General features: G+C 38.8%; 1 protein-coding gene across 1 annotated transcript in view; it reads right to left on the bottom strand.

Moving 5' to 3' along the window:
- Nucleotides 1-17,915, bottom strand: part of gpc3 (glypican 3) — a 101,217-nt gene that overhangs the window by 46,901 nt on the left and 36,401 nt on the right. The window contains exon 3 of the mRNA XM_026917573.3: nt 8,480-9,168. Coding sequence (XP_026773374.3) covers nt 8,480-9,168 — 689 coding nt within the window. The remainder of the gene's footprint in view (nt 1-8,479; nt 9,169-17,915) is intronic.

Below are 17,915 nucleotides of genomic sequence, written 5' to 3'. Positions count from 1 at the left end.
AGAGCTGAGGCTGTGTAACAAGAAAAAAAAAACCTTTTAAAATTGCCCTTGTCAACTTGTAGTTTCCCTTGAGGGAATTCCCGCTGGTATCTTCTGGGCCTTCCAAGTGTACAAGTGCATGCTGAAAACAGTTCTGGAATGCAGGGCAAGAAGGAAGACAATAACAAGCCAGAATGCCCTGAAACTTTTTTCCCTTATTCAGCTAATCACTTGGCTCGCCGCACAGCCTTCATCTCCAGTTTGTTTATTTAGGCGACGTGTGACAATAGGATTTACATAACAAAGTTACACCGCTGTCAAGCTAGTCAGCCACTTGCACCTTGTTCTTTCACTAATCATCATCCTGCGCAGCCTCTTGTTCTCTCTGATAAACGCCATTGTTTTTATATGGGACAACAACATCATATTAAACACAGAGGCCCTTCTCTGTGCAGGGATGATAATAGAAAGTGTCTATTGTATTCAAGTGTAATAAAAATGCAAATGCATGTTACTGTTTAGCTTGTGCTTTAATGAATTGCTGCTGGATTAATTTCCCAGGGGGTTCGGGGAACTTAATTCTTAATTCTGGACTGAATTCTGCGGTGTAATGTTAGCGGCTAATTGTGCCCGGCTGGCTATAAGTGAATATGTGCAGTACACCAGCTGCAGAATACCAATGGGAGCAAGCATCACATAGACGTCTTCATCAAAAGGTGGGGGAGAGAAGACACACACAGAGACACAGACACACACACACACACACACACACAGCAGTTGTGAGATGAAGATGACAAACACATCTGTAAGAGATATAGGACAGCACAATCCAACCTAATCTCTACCTACCACATCTGTAGCATATGTGCAACTAAAAACAACAACTATTTCAACATATTTTCTGTATTCTGAGTAAAAACAGAAAATTACTGAATGCTTAGTGCTTATAATGGAAGTCTAAAGGGAATTTGCTGTATTTCATCAATACACATTTCTGTAATTGTACTGTATTGTAGAACGTATTTGTGTATTTCAATTGTACCTTAAGTCTGTGGTTATGTATTAGCGACACAGTTGTGTGAGTCTGATTATGCCTGGATAGAACAAAATCTTCAGAAGAGCTTTCATGAAAGTGTTGGATAAAGCTCTGTAAAAACAGCTTTTATAATACAATTTGTCATGTCTTTGACATCCTAATACTTTTACTGTCAGAGTGTAACATGTTTTGAATTCATGGTACATAATCACAAAGGTAAACATTCATTGACATGCCCTTAAGCTTCCATTATAAATAAATTTTAAGGAAATGGGATTTCTGTTCTTTTGTCCGCCCAGGACGTGTTGAATGATGGCCTGTGATTAGACTATGAAACACATGAGTAGTCCTTTAAATAACGTAGTGTTGTTTATGTTTGCATTAAATTTATTTTCTGCAAATGATTAGAGATTTTTGTATTGTTGACTTTTACTGTGTACTCTTTTCTAACCTTATTCCATTGTTATTAATTGTATTATATTTAACACATCTTGTTTATCACATAACACATCATAGCATTCATGTGGCATCCAGTAGTATAGCTAGCAGGAATCATATTAAATCAAGCAAGGAATTGGGATATGCTGTTATAAGAAAATAATTAGCAAAGATATTTCTCTCTCTCTCTCTCTCTCTCTCTCTCGAAATTAATGAGACATATCTCGTCATGTTAACAAGAAACCACAAAGTCCTCTGTCCTGAAGACCTTCCCATAATGTAAAATTTAAAGTTATAGCTTTACCTTTTACTGTTACAAAACGCTGATAATGGAGACTCCTCCCAAAAATGGTAAATAAATATCTCCTCCATGAATTTTTACACGCATCCCCCCCACATCCAATTTACACCCAAATTTGGTCTTGGTAATTCCCACTCAGTAGCCAACTCTCACCTATCACAAGAGAACTACCAAATGGGGAAGTTGGGGGGAAACACATACTTCCTCTGAGACACTTAAATCCAACCTCTGCATCTGCTGCCCATGCTGCGTCACAGGGCAGCGTAACACACTCGGAGGAGAGGGCTATCTGCCCTTTTCTGCATGCATGAGCTCACAGACACCCTCGATTTACTAGTGTTGCTATGATTGACGGGGGGACGACAGTAATGCCATCTCTCCCGTCCTACAGGCAAGGCCATTATGCATGCTTTTATTCTGTTGGATCATCCACCATGCAAGATCCTGTGGAAGTTGTCACTATAGAAATCATCATGTATTATAGTGATGGCATTAATATAAACCTGTGTTTTACTGGCAGTTAGCACTGCTAACAGAGCTGCAGTTACAGAAAATTAATCAACACTTTCTCACCAATCATATTCCAGAATTCACAGCCTAAAACACACACACACACACACACACATACACACACACCCCTTTTGAACTCAGTGATATTACCATCAGTGTAGAGCAATAGAAACTCTTTCTACTGGCAAACCCACAGGGGAGCCACAGAATTTTGCTGAAGCACATGTAGAGACAGGAAGAGAGAAGGTGATCACACTATTCATAACACAGTTTAAATTCAGATTTATATTCGATCCTGATGCAACATGCCGTATATTAGTGTAAGTCCAGATTCTCTCGGCAACACTCACACTACGCACACACACTGCACACGCTCTTTTGCACCACTCTCCCAAACACACACACTCGCACTAATTCACAGCCGTGGCACACTCTCTTCTTCTAACGCTCTTCCTCTTGCTTGCTCTGGGGAAATCATTAGTGGCCAGCCTCTCCCAGCGTAATTTTGTGTGTGCAGAGCGGCCTTTCCCGCCCCTGGCTTTGATTAATGTGGGGTTTGTGCTTTTCCTCCGAGTTTGGCGGCTGCATGTGTGGGACTCGGGGGACCTGTGGCACAGGGGAGAGTGTGGGTGAGATTGTTTCTCTCATTAGCAGAGTATTAGTAACATGGAGAAGTGGCAGCCATGCTACTGGATAAGACCGCTGAGGAGATAAGAGCCGTGTCAGCGAGGGTTCTGAAATATCTACCAACTATCTTTTATCTGTACCTCACACACCCTGAGAGTGGAGGAAAATAGCTCACTCACACAGTCTCAAACACATGCCTGTGTAGTCACAATATGTATACAGTACATGCTGGATATTAACTCCCAGCCATGTGTGGTAAACAGCAAACCAGTTAAAGAAATACTCCAACATTGTTCAACTTAATCTCTTCCAACTGTATCTAAAGGTACTATGTGCCTGATTACTGTGGATAATTTCGATTTGTTTCACTGCACTGAGAAAATAATATAAAGTCATCAGGACAGCTATTGTGTTTCAAGTAAACATGTTTTTCCAATGTCATAACTTCATAATGAAAGTCTAAAAGCAATTGTTGGAGAGTCAATAATGCAAAACATCTTTATAGAATGCACTGAGGAATATTTTTCAATGTCCAAGTGGGTTTCCTCTGGGTTCTCCAGGTTCCTCTCACCTCTCAAAAACATGCTGCTAAATAGATTGGCCATGAGTAATTGCTCCTAGGTGTGAATAAGCGTATGAATGTGTGTGTGCATGGTGCCCTGCAATAGACTGGCATCCCATTCAGGATGTATTCCTGGCTTGCGTTCCTCGGATAGGCTCCAGATTCACCGTCACCAGGATAAAGCGCTTACTGTGATGAATAAATGAATTAAAAGTACTCATGAATTTATCAAAGCTATTTGTAAATTAAGATCTATATCTGTTTAGTTTTTCTTTATACATAAAAACTACATAAGAACAACTTTGCTAAGATATTTCCTTAAGTCTGGTTTATGTCATTTTGAATTCATGTTATGTATGTGTATATTACAAACATTCATTGATTGAGTTCAACAACTGCCCTTAGACTTCCATTAAACTTGAATATTGACTATTTCAGTTTTCTGATCTTTTCTCGGTACAGGAAAACATGTGATGCAATCATACTGGCACTACAGATGCAGTGAATATAGATCAGATTAAAAACAATTGAAAAAAATATTCCCTGTCTTGTTCATGCATAAATTATTGAATGCGGCATAAAGGTTTGCCTTGAAAATAAGTTATAAATACACTCGGAAGAACAGTCTGCTTTATGGAAATAAATGATGCAGCTGACTAACTGTTCCCCTTATGCCCACGCTAAAACTTTCTGACATCTTTAGATGCAGGTGAAGTCTGCAAAATTGGTCCACTGAGGAGTGAAGAATAGTGGACACCCAAAGAGCGCGCCGGACAGACGTATTTTTCTCCTCTATGATGCCAAGTGGATAATCAGAGAGCAGCCAGTCTCCTTACTGCAGCCATCCACATCCATCCACATCCACCTCCTTCCATTTCCCCTGAATGTTCTGGCTGTGTGTTTGTGTGTATTCCTACTTTCTTCTCCCTGAGACATACACACATCAAACTCCTCAACAGCCAGTCATGTTCTCCAAATCACTCTCCCCAATCCTTTTAAAAGTGTTTCTTCCCCTTACATCTCTCTAGTGCCCTCAATTTATGTCTCTCTTTCATCCGCTCATCATCATTAGTTTTCTACTTCTGCTCAGTAACTGGTAAAAATAGTGCTTCATAAATCATGCATCCTCTCTTTGTCCCTCTTTCTCACACACAGAGATGTAATAGAGGGAAAAAAATGAAATAATAGAAAGAATGGAGATTTGATGAGTGGAGTCGTCATCTTGGGTCAGACGTGATATGGAAGTGTTTAAGTAGGGTGAGATAAACTAAAAACACATAATCATTCTAAAAATGGTTGGTACTTCACAAGTAAGCAAAAATGTTTCCTTCTCTTGGACTGATTAAGACCAACAGCTTCAGACTTCTTTCCAGTGACAAAATATCAGTGTCCTGTTTGGGCACGCTCACTTAGTCTTACCCCTTCTAAATATAAATCATGGATCACTCCTCTGGTTACACACTATAATCAATAGAGGGTAGTTCACTTCTTTACACTCAAAACTCTCTAAACCACAGATACACACATACACGTGCACTTAGGTTCTTCTAACAGAAGGTCTGCTTACACATCTCTACTATATTGCAGTCAAGGGCAAGGACACTGCAATATGAAACTGCACGCTACTGTGATGCCAGTGCTACTGACCCTATGTCCAGATGCCCTACTCCATATTCTCTACAAGTGAAAAAGTTTATTTGGGTATTATGTGTCCTTTGTGTACCTTATTTAAACACTAACCTATTGTAGTGCATTGTGGGATTTCATGAGCACGCTAGGCTTTTGGACATGGCTATTAGTGGCGTAGCCAAGAATTGATTTCAGTGAGGGATGAGGAAATATACTTAAGCAAAATTACAATGTGATCTGTACAATTATATTGATAAGCCTGACACAATCATGCATTTTGGGTGGATGCCAGTAAGGAGGAGCAGTGATGGCACAAATTTATTTATAATTGACACATTATACCACCAACCAATCCTGCCATATTCATAAATTTGCCATAAAATACATTTAAGACAGTTCGAATGATAATGACTAAAATAAGACTCTAGTAATAGGGGTAATTGCTTTTCATATCATAAAACCAGATCTGCAATTATTTTTCTCCTTCTGCAGTAAACCTGCAGTACTGTCACCTCGATATCCCTATGGTCAGAGTCTGGCATAATCCTGTTTCTCACCATAGCAGCTGGTACCCAAAAAATATGATTAAACAAACTAACGGACGTGTTCATTCGATGTTTGGGGCAGTTAAATATGGAATCGCAACGATGACTCTGTTGACCTTTCATAAACATTGTTCTGGCACAATTACAAAGCAAAACATGTTATTTGACACTGAATTTGCTGTAATGATTTTCATAAAAGGTATATAGAATGAGCTGCACTGTGTGTATCATGCTAATCATCCTCAAATAAGTGTTTGAAACTGGAAAAATATTTCAGGGGGGTTCAAATTGGAAATCCACCCCCTTAGCTCTGCCACTGATGGCTGTGTAATGGTAAAACATTCAAATTAGTGCACTAATAACTAACTTATATATATAAAATAGTGAATAAGGTGCAGTGTCTCCCCTAATCTTATACACCTGATTCTAATTACTTTATTACCTAGCCCTTTTGGAGCTGAGTCAGGTGTTAGAGCAGAGCAAATGAAAAAATATGCTGAGTACGAGGACTATAGGACTGGGATTGGGAGTCACTTTGGTGTTGTGTAAGTAGATTAAATAGACTAATGTATGGGTGGCTAACAATGTCCAGTGCTCCTAGGATAGGCTCAGGATCAATCATGACCATGATAAAGCAGTAAGATAAATTATTGGGGTTTTTTTTTGTCTTTAACTTCCCTGTAACTTAAACCATATTAACCATCCATCCATGCATTTTCCGTACCGCTTATCCTACTCAGGGTTGCAGGGGACCCTGGAGCTTATCCCATGGAACTCGGATCACAATGCAGGGGACACCCTGGACGGGGTGCTAACCCATCGCAGAGCACAATCACACACACATTCACACACCCATTCACACATTAAAGACAATTTAGAGATTCCAATCAGCCTACAACACATGTTTTTGGACTAGGGGAGGAAACTGGAGTGCCCGGAGGAAGCCCCCGAAGCACAGGAGAACATGCAAGCTCCGCACGCACAGAGTGGAGGCAGGATTCGAGCCCCCAACCCCGGAGGTGCAAGGTAAACGTGCTAAGTGCTAATCTGCCGTGTCCCCCACACTAACATTGCTAACATAACTGCCTTCTCTATTAATTGGATTAGATTAGATTGATTATGGCTGAAAAGAAACTAAACTTTATTGCTTTGTTGCTAAATGTTTCTTCATCACACCCACTTCAACTCAGGGAGAACCTGATAATTACCTGATGTGTTGAATCAGGTGTTTTAAAGCAGGAAAAGCCCTAAAATGTGCAGCGTGTGCCCTTTCAAGTCTGGAGTCTGACATCCCAGTTTCACACCACCTTATAGATGAAATCGAAAATGCTGTTGCAGCAAGCGGGTTGTTGCTGACATTTCACACTTTAACATGGAGCCGAAATAAAGTGAAACATACTGTATGCAATGCCTCCATCTAGTGCTCTCTGAGAACTGAAGCCTGGACTGAGTACACACTTCCCAAATAAACCATGCTGAAGTACAGTTAAATTTATCCAAATTATACTTTACCTATATAAGGCACAAACAAATGCTTGTAAACAATTCTAATCAAATCCTCAAATTTCAAACACTGGACACACAAAACGTATATATATATATATATATATATATATATATATATATATATATATATATATATATATATATATATATATATATATATACATATATATATATATATATATATTCATGCACATACACATACACACCAGACGCTGAGTATCAAGCACAGTAGAATCAAAGCAGCATCATTTCAGACACACACAGCAGAGTATAAGAACAGATTTTATATAAGGGATAAACAAGTATAGATGTTTGTATGTGTGCACGTGTGTATGTGTGTGTCTGATGGGCTTATGGGTGTTAAAGATACCACCATGCAGAACCTGGATACAGAGCAAGCTTTGAGCCAGCACTTTTTCAATATTTCATGAGCATTTGCCCTCATACACACAAGAGCAACTGGAGTGTGTTATTGCTCTTTAACTCCTTCTGCCCCACTGAAAGGGTCACTGCTGAGCAGGGAGAGGAGATGCACTTGGGAGCTTGTCAGGCATTGCTTTCTGCAAAGTGCTGGATACTGTGCTGCTGTTTAAGCATTTCAGAGAGCAGTTACACAATTTAGAGCTAGAGAGCCACAGGGCATGTGGAGAATGGGTTAACAAAACAAAAATGGAAAGTTTCTAGTCAGTTAGATCTTTTTAAATACCCAGTATGTGTAAATCAGATGTCACTCATTTCTTCAGGGGCTTCATCAGTTAATGGAATAATTCAGTGTTTTTTAAACCTGATCTCTGTCTACTGCATCTGTAGTGTATGTGCAATTACTACTGCCAGGAATTGACACGTTTCCTTGCACTGAGAAGAGAATGGAAAATTTACTCACTTATAATGGTAGTCTAGGGGCAGTTGTAGGGGCAGTACCAATTTCAGTTCTTTTCTCAGTACAGGGAAATGTGCTAAAATTATTGTCTGGTGTAATTGCACATGCACTGTAGATTCAGTGGATATAAATTAGGTTAAAACAATGACAGCATAATTCCTTTAAACTGAGATGCCATTAATGCGTTTGCTTGGTCGATCCTTTGAACAATCCATAGTCATTTCTCAGCTGGATATATACGAAAAATGGAGAAAGCTATAACTGTATAAAACCTGACCCTATTGAAAACAGAAGAAAGACTAGGCTGGCATAGGCTGAGCGTTTCATGGGCGTACCAAAAAGCAGTAGAACATTGAAGAAGAAGTTAGCATAATTAGCAGAGACAGCGTAAGGAACATAATTGCAGCTGCTCTATGAATACCTGCCCTACTACTAATAGAAAGAATGGTGTCTGTGTATAACTGACCTGTGCATTCACTCTGCTCTTGGTCCCTACAATGTGTCTGAGAGCCATCCGGATGATGACATGCAGCCTGAGCACCACTGCCTCAATGTCCTGCCCTCCTCTCATGGCAGCTGCCAATGTGCCCAGTCCCTCCACATAGGCCCTCCAGTGTGGCTGTACCTCAGCTGCCCCCCCAAGACAGGTGCCCATGGTTGCAAGGCACATTGCCTTGCATGGTCGCACCTCCAGCAGCCCTTGGCACAGTGGGCAGTACCACAGGCGGAGCAGTGCCCGACCACACTCCCGTCCCGCCTTCAGGTGCTGAGTGGTGTTCACCACCTCGATGCCCAGGTTCAGCGCCTGAAGGAAGAGACGCGTGGCCAGCAGTGAACGTGAGAGGCGCGTCATCATTAGCTTAGGGTAAGAGCCGAATACTGATGCCTCACGCCACATCTTGTGCATGCACTCATCTGAGATTGGTGCTGCTGCCCCATTGCCCAAGAGGCGGCGATAGGCAAGAGGAAAGAGGCGTGAGAAGAAGGAGGTCACCATGTCATCCACGTTGGCATCAGAGCCAAGGATGTAGAGAGACATATCCAGGAAGAGCTGAGTGGCAGCACCATTGGCTCCAGTACCCAGGCCTGGGAACTCCTCCCTCAGCAGGGTGAGAGTAGAGTTACGGCCCAAGCGCAAAACCATGTCAAAGGCCTCTGAAAAAGAGAGAGAGAGAGAGAGTGAGAGAAGAAACCATTCATATCAATTTATTTATTTATTTTATAAACCTAATTAATCCTGTTTGAATACAGAGTTATACAGAGTTAATATAAGTATATTACACGTCAGAAAAAATCTAGTAAATCTGACTAAAGTCCCTCATTCTCTACAGATGACAGACGGCAAAAAAGAATCTAAAGTTTCCCATATCACTTGGAAACCACAGTTTTTAGAAGTGACCTTCCTGAACAACAAAGGATGCTTTTCAACAGTTTTAAAGACTTAAATAGAGAGCATTCATCCACCCTGGAGGCTGTTTGAGATGCTGAGCAAAGAGGAAGATGCTGAGAGAAGAAAACAGCACAAATTGTAAGCCAGAGCTCAGAAATAATCAGATGCATATGAAAGCTCTCAGTGGAGTCTTATCAGTGCAGAAGCATAGAAGGGCTCCTTTCCAAATCCACAACAGCAAGCGGGGGAAAGGGGGATGCAGAGAGGAGAGGCTGAGATTTAGGCACATGAAGAGAGGGAATAAGATAGGGTTAGATGAGGGGGGCATATCACTGCATGCATGTGAGTCACTGCTTAAGAAGTATGCACTATGACTGTATGTAGACTATGTTTTGTCACATACATCCACTCAGTTGCTACTTTATTAGGTAGCCACACCCATCTACAATGTAGGCTATCTAAACTTCCTTGCACTCACTCCATTGGAAATGGACCATTACTGATCATATGATATTTAAGGAGTGGATCTTAACAGTAGTGATATTGGAAAAACAGCGTGTGTAGTGTTAGTATGAGTTTATCAAGTACAGCAGTGTTACTGGGAAACACAACGTACACTTCAATCACAAACGGATGTATTCATAAATCATTCATAGTAGCATTTAGACAAGAAATTTTGTATTCATGAAAAATCCAGTTCAGAAAAACGTTTCTCCTGATTGTGTGTCAATTTATGCATAAGAAACTAACCAATGTAAACCTTGACTGATACAGCTTCAAATCATATAAATCGAGTTACTGCACTTTTATATACAGATTACACTTTCAAGTTCAGATAGCTTTTGTATTTTACACACAAATCTTATGAAACTTTTGAGAAACCCAGGCATTTCATATTAATGGCATTATCTAAAGAAATATTACCTATTAAAAAAAAGCAAGCAAGCAAACATAAATCCATAAATTAATAAAAATTAGACCAGTCATTCAATTAAGAAGAAATGCAGCTGTGTAAAAGGAGGACATGCTGTGATGGCGCAGATGGTGTGCAAGTCAGTAATGTGTGCCAGGGCATCTTCTTTTAATGCTGTGCAACATTTTATTTATTAACACTTTATTAGAGCCAGCACTAAGTGACCGATATGTGACAGATCTGGCATGTCTCGAAATGCAATGTGCCGTATACTCCCAGGTGTGCCATCATTGGGCTTCTCCTTTTGATACATGCCAGTCTGCTCTTCCAACACGGCATGGAGGAGGGTGCATTGGTACAGTGTGGCCAACAGTCCCGAGACACTTTGCATTGAATTTAAAAAAGCAGTTTCCCTGTGTGATGTGTTTGGTGTCCACAATCACCTGGGTACAGTAGAAATATCTATCAAGCTTTCTCTTTTTCACCTCATTTAATTTACATTTAATTTGGCTCCAGATTTTGGCCTTTCAAGGTGCTGTTACACTGTTAAAGAATATATATTTCTATTAGCATAAACACGAGTTAAAATAACTTCCACTTCTATCTCTGAGAAAGTCTTTTTTGTCATTTACTCGTCATTTCAGCTGTGCAAGCTTTTATGGAGATTTGTGGGCGTCAGAAGAAAATCAGCATTTCTGAAACTCATTGTCTGAAAAGATTGATGAGTGAGGCTTATTGTGTGTAAATGAGACACACCTACTCTATTAGTCCACCCTGTAGGTGTACAGTTCGAGAATATAGGTAATTTTTTTCCATGCCCAATCATTATCTAACCCATGATCTGTCAGTTTCTAGGCACAGAGCTGCTGTTACGTGGATATTTTCTGTTGGTTGACTATTCTTAAACTTGACAGTGACATCCCAGTAACCAGACACTACTATATTTTTTGCCATGGCTATGCTGAAAATGGGCCACCACACAAAAAATATCTTGCTGAAGGCCATATGGTGACTGTTCTACATTAATAAAGAGCAAATAAATGGACTACAGTCAGTAATTGTACAAAAAAGCAGCTATATGGTAAGTTTACATGATAAACTGGCCACTGTTTACTGCTTTATCAATATTAATCAATCAATCAATTCTCAGTACTAACAAATGAAACAACAAAAAGCAGTTATTTCAATAAAGGAAACTTTAAATGGAAATGAATAAGGATTCAACTGAGTGAAATAATAACTTAGTGAGTGAGTCTAAGAAGAGAAAAGTGAGGAAAGGTACCCAGAAAAAGTCTGGCTCATTAATGAACAGGTCAGTGAGGCTGAAGGTGATCCAAAAGAGTGGAGACTCTAATTAGGCCACGCTCCTGGAGTGCTGTGACATCAGCATGCTGCTAAGCAGACTGTTTTCAGACGCAATCATTAACTGCACCATCCATCTCAACCAGCGAGTGCCGCTGTCAGGGGCTAGGGCTGTTACTAAATCAACACAAGCTGGATGAATCTATAACATTCACTGATGGAGTCTAGAGAGAAATCACTAAGCTGTAAAAGGGTAAAAGGTTTAATGTGGCCATAAGACTAACAAAAACAAGGTCTGTAGCCTCTTCATCCAGCCAATCTGCAGGTTCATGTTGCACATGTTTATATGTGTACAAGTTTGTGCTCCATTGCTTGTGCAAGGTACTGCAAAATCCTGTTGCCGTGGTTGCTAGATAAAGGCTGGTCCAAGTTTTGGAAAGGTTCATCACCTAATAAAAGCTTACTTTTAAAATTAGAAACATGTTCCATCTGAAATACAACAGTATAAATGCACCAGAAGCCTGAGGCCAGACCCTATAACTTAAACTTAAATCATTTTTTTTTTCACCTTAGCAGATAAAAAAAACTGCATCATTTTCTTTTGGAGCCTTAGGACATTGCAAAAGTAGATTATCAGGAAAAAAGATAGAAATATTCATGTCTTCATAAAAAAAGAATTGTCAGATACTGTATTAGCTATGATGGTTTTAAAATTGCCCCAAAGGCTCTAGCTTCTGGCTGATAAGAGCTCACAAAGTGTAATGCCATGACGATTGCAGTAATGTAGTGGAAGTGTGTTGCTCAGTATTGTACACAGATGAAACATGGCTGTAGTGAAGGATAAAGGTTTGGAGGGTTTTGAAAGGTTTGGATAGAATAGTCTGTTTTGTGTTTCTGTGACTCAGCCTTAGTTGACCTTGTGAGCCTCAGACAGGCTTACACTTCCTTTAAACAGTGAGCTCACACAAGTAACAAATTCTCAGAAGCGAGAACTAAACACACATAACAAAACCAAGCGTACTCACAAAATGTTAAGCACATCAACTCATATGCAAACACATTAATTATCACGTAAGATGACACTCTTTTTGAAAAGGACAAACATTGGTATCTCACACACACACACACACAGACAGAGAGAGAGAGAGAGAGAGAAAAAAAAAAAAAAAACATAACTCCTGTTAAATGATGTATAATTAGTGTTCAAAGGATGTCACTTGATCAGTAATGTCATTTATTATTCATCAGACTTTTTGCTAGCTAGCAATCTGGACACTAGATTGATGAATCTTAGCTATATTAAGCTCTCACCAACACACAGATGTAAGAATGGCAGCAAGTCAACAGTAATACAACCAACGAGACAGTGTCTATTCCACTCCACTGCATACCATACATTGCATCAGTCCCGCTCACCTGCCTATTGATCACACCTGCCTTTCATTTCCTATGCCTTATCTGCGTGTACGATATACCAGATTATTTTCAATTGTTCTTTGGAAGGTTTTGTAATATTAATGCTTGCAATTCTGAGTGTTTCTCTCAATGGGCCTCATTCGTAGGAGTGTTTTCCACAAGAAATTTGGTATTCATGAAAGTCCCATAAATTCAGAAGAACATTCATATCCTACACATCCTGAGTGTGTGTAAATTTAATTTCAATGGACACTGTCACAAAGCAGCTTTACAGAAATAAATATTCAGGATATAAATTGTAAATGTACGAATTTATCCCTAATGAGCAAGCCAGAGGCGATGGATTTGCACATAAAAAGACTAACTAATGTAAACATAGATTTGATGGACTTTAAATATAATTTGCATAGATTAGTGCACTTTTATATGGATTATACTGTCAAGTTTAAATTGCTTATTTTAATTATGTTTACAACATTTAGCAGATGCCTTTATCCAGAGAGACTTAAAGAAGTGTCTTATAGTCTCTACCAAAAACACGTTCCCATGCTAGTTAACTAGGTCAGGGGCTAAGAACCAACACAAACCCGTAAATTAAGACAAATAAAACTAGTTATTCAACTGTGACAAAGGAAACGCCGAAGTATAAACGGAGGACAGACTGGTCTGTCCGTGCAGAGCCATAAGCCGTAAACAAATGCCTCAGCTGACGGAAGATTTAGTCCACGTCAGGATGAAAGCTGGATTTTAAATCGGCTCCGTTTGTCACCGCATCTTCTTTTAATGCTGCGCGACACTTCCAGCATTTCGGCCATAACATTTTTTAAATAGCTGTTTCCCTGTGTGATGTGCTTAGTGTCCATGATCACCTGGTACAGTGAATCTTTTATATTTCTTTTATACTTCTTTTATACAGTTTTTATGTCACATTATGTTCTTGTCATCTCACTAAATTCACACCCAGTTCACCTTGTCCCTAGATTTTGACCTTTTCAGGTGCTGTTACACTGCTAAATATTTTTATTGGCATAGAAGTGAGTCAAAATTACTTCCACTTCTGCCTTTTCTTTCACCACTTAGTAGTCATTTTGTGTTTCCAGCCGTCTGAGCGCTTGACCTTTTACAGAGATTTTGTGGGCATCACTAAATGCAAATGAGCTCTATCGGGAACATGTTTTGCACTTTATGGGTGATCAACATACGCACGTGAGCACAAAGAAAATCATCATTTTCAAAACTTTTGTAAATCCAGTGGAAAATCTGAGTTCAACTTTTTTTGTTGTTTGTTTTTCCGATTTATGGTTTATTTCTGCCCTTTTATCCTGTTTGTTTTTGTCAAGCCTGTTTCTGACTACAAGTTTGCCTATCAATTTGGATTTGTTCTTAAAAGGATTGTTCTCACAACTGCATCTGCCCTCGACACAGTTTGTTACAGACAGTGTCAGTGCTTGACTTACTGATTTAGTGCATAACACAGAGTGTGGTTTCTTAAGGGTACAGAGCGTTACAGATCATCCATCAAAATGCTAATATTACCCTTATCAACTGAAGTGGCACTACTGATATCATCAGTACTGGTCTCCCTTTAAAAAGGTTCTGTATTTTCAAAATAGTATTTTACTTGGATAACCTGCGCTTTTCATTTGTGGTATTTTGTAGTCTATTTTTGATCAATTTTTCTTTGGCTGTTTTAATTATGTATGAACATATATTTTGATGTATTCTTGTCTATGCTTGCTCATCCGTGATCTTGTCCAACAGACAAAAGAGACATTTCAATTCAGTAGCTTCTCTCCTTCATATACACTTCTAAAGCCCAAAGACAAATCATGTGTTTGAATCACTTAGAGATGACTAATAGAAGACAGGGGAAAAAAAGGACAGAGAGAGGGGAGAGAAAGAGAATCTCTCTTAATGTGATGCTTTATTTTAGTAAAAGGGTCATACAGATCAGTTGAACCGTGCACTGTTCTGTGCTTTCCTATCATTTCTCAGATCAGGGGGTCTGCATCCACCGGCAGGTCCCATATCAGGTATCCTCTAATGGAGTAAGCAAAGTTGCCTGACACAGCACGGGCATGTAGTGAACAGAGAACTCTTATCTTTTCTAATGGATTACACATCCCCTTTACCAGGGCACTGCTATGGCGTGACCTCATTGAGCAGAAAGCTTCTGTCCGATAATGCTCTTTATAGAAAGAGAAGAATCAGCTATATAAAGGAAGTAGGATATACAGTCTATGTTACTGTGCAAGGGGAGGATTTATATTGAAAGGAAAGCATGGCTCACAAGACATGTGGATCACATAACACACACCATACAGAAAGGCAACGGATTATCCGAACCTTCTGTTTCAATTCACCAGGAGACAGCATCTTAATCAGAAATACTGCTTATCTCAAGGATCGAATTTTTTTTATGGACAAAATTATTACACTTAAGATGAGCTGCACTTAAGAATGGTGAATGGCTCGGTCAGCTTATCCTTTAAATTATGGGCATGTTCTTTATAGGAGAGCACATCAAATTAACCAAAACATTGGCATTATTCTATTAATTTGACATCTGGAGAATTAAAGTGTCATAAATGTCATACTTTTTTCTCATTAATTCATGAATTTAGTATCCTGTACCTTCATTAAGTGCACACAATTAACTGTCAACGCACAATATTAAAAATTAAAATGCTAAATAATAAGATGTGCTGAATCAAGTGCTATTTCTGTAGAATAATGAGAGTGGAAATCATATTTTTAAATTAAACCAAATAGGACTATTCTTGTAGCAATGTATTGGCAATATACTCCTATTCAATGTTTATTTCAATGCCTGTCATCTTTTCCTTGTATTAGTATATAAATCATTATATAAGCACATCATTATATATCACATATTGTTGTATTAGTCTTTGTATTTTGAAACTGTCTCTTGCTTTTATGTTACATCTTTTTACTTTTGACACCAAAGAAAAAAAACTGTCTGCTTCATCAGTCTGCATTTTATATCCCTGATTATCCCTGATGCCTGATCTATCCCTTGCATTAAAGGCAAGTGCTTGTGTTAAAATGCAGTGGTCTAGACGCTATTTAAACCCAGATTTCAACATCTATATTTCACTAAAATCTGGCAGCTTTGGAGGTTTGAACTACACTCAGATTATGTACTCAGATTACTCTTAATGCAGGAATTACTGTTAATGTGACTAACATTACCCAAATATAACTTTTGAACTTAAGTTGCCAACTCTGAATATGGCCCTATGTGAAGATAAACAGCCATACATTTGTATTTCTTGGTATTTCACGTCATAGAGACAAGTCACTCAGTAAATACATAAACAAGTCCAGAAATACAGGAAAGGCTAGCTGATTTAAGCATGAGTAATGAAAACTCTCTCAATCACTCCATTAACAGCTAAAAGATGCACCAAGCAAGGATACTCTGCAGATGGAGAAGATCTAATTTCTACTTAGTTGGGTCATTTATCACTAATGTCAATGGATGTGTAACCAAGTAGCACTGCTATACCGTATCTGAGCGAAGAAATAGATGAACACCAGCTATGACCACCCACTGAATATGTAATACATCAGGAATATTAGAATGGCATGGAACTTAACAGCAAGCCAGAATTACAGATAGACAGCAATTGAAAAACTTCTAAATATGGAAGATTCTTTATTATAGGTGCTTAAGTATAAGTGTCGCATTTATTGGCCTGTAAATGGGCCTTTAAATTCAGAACCTATTTATATAGTCCAAGCACAAAAGGTTAATATCAAAATCAGCATCAGAAATTTAAGTATGAGTCTGTACTCGGCCCAGCACTTCATTTTCTAGAATCATTTTCTTTAAAAATGCCAGAGGTAAGGGCATCATAACACAAAAACAACAGATAACTAACAAGCAGTAATAAAAAATAGGATCAAGCTATGCTATCAGACAATTACTGAACCATGTGTAAAGAAATAACCGGTTATAATTATAATAATAATTATATAATTATATAATTATAATAATAATTTCCCCTCTCAGAGCAGTTCAGAGTGCAGTGAGCGCTGCTTTCACGTCATCTTGTTTTAGGTGCACATCATGTACTTTTGTTTACGCTCCCATGTCCTTTTGTTTCTGTTCTAGTCCTGTCATTAGTGTGCTATCCGATTGTGTTCTACTGTTCTGTGTTTAGACTTTAATTAGTTTGTCTATTTATACCCTGCTATTTCTTAGTCTCATCGCAAAAAGTATTATCATGCATTTGTTACTGTCATTCTGAGTCTTGTTTTCGTGTTCTACTTTCTCGTTGTGTTGACCCATAAATGTTTATTGTGACTTACATTACTGGATATGCCTACGGTAACTTTGTCTACCTGTCTTCTGACCCTGGTTATGGACTTTGAAAATGATTTTTAGATTTGCCCAAATAAAGCAAATGCTGAGTTTACACATTTGGGGTCCTGCCTTCACTAACCGCATATCACATTATGGTATATAGAAACATCAGTGTTTATACCATATGTTGCATCTGGTCCTCTTTAATGGATCCATATTCCTTAACCAATATATGGTTATGTGGAGCAGTAATCATACCTAATGACTCCCACAAGCAGCTCATACTATTACGGAGCCATACTGTATTTAACAGTAATATTTAACATCAAGCTGTGGTCGTATGTTTGCTGTGTTTAGCTACTATCCAGTTAAATATCAATGTTGGTGGTCTTTCACTGGCAACTACTCTGCAAGCGCACGTTGTTCGGCAAATATAATAATTTGCAGATTCTGAAACTAACATACCTTAGTTGGACAGACACTTTTTAGCTTTTTTTTCGTCTCATTGTTAGTCACCTCATTTTGCCTTGATGAACACCTGAACAGGAATA

This window comes from Pangasianodon hypophthalmus, chromosome 7, assembly GCF_027358585.1.
Source record: "Pangasianodon hypophthalmus isolate fPanHyp1 chromosome 7, fPanHyp1.pri, whole genome shotgun sequence".
Classification (NCBI taxonomy): Eukaryota; Metazoa; Chordata; class Actinopteri; order Siluriformes; family Pangasiidae; genus Pangasianodon; species Pangasianodon hypophthalmus.
This window is presented reverse-complemented; position numbering and strand designations above follow the sequence as displayed.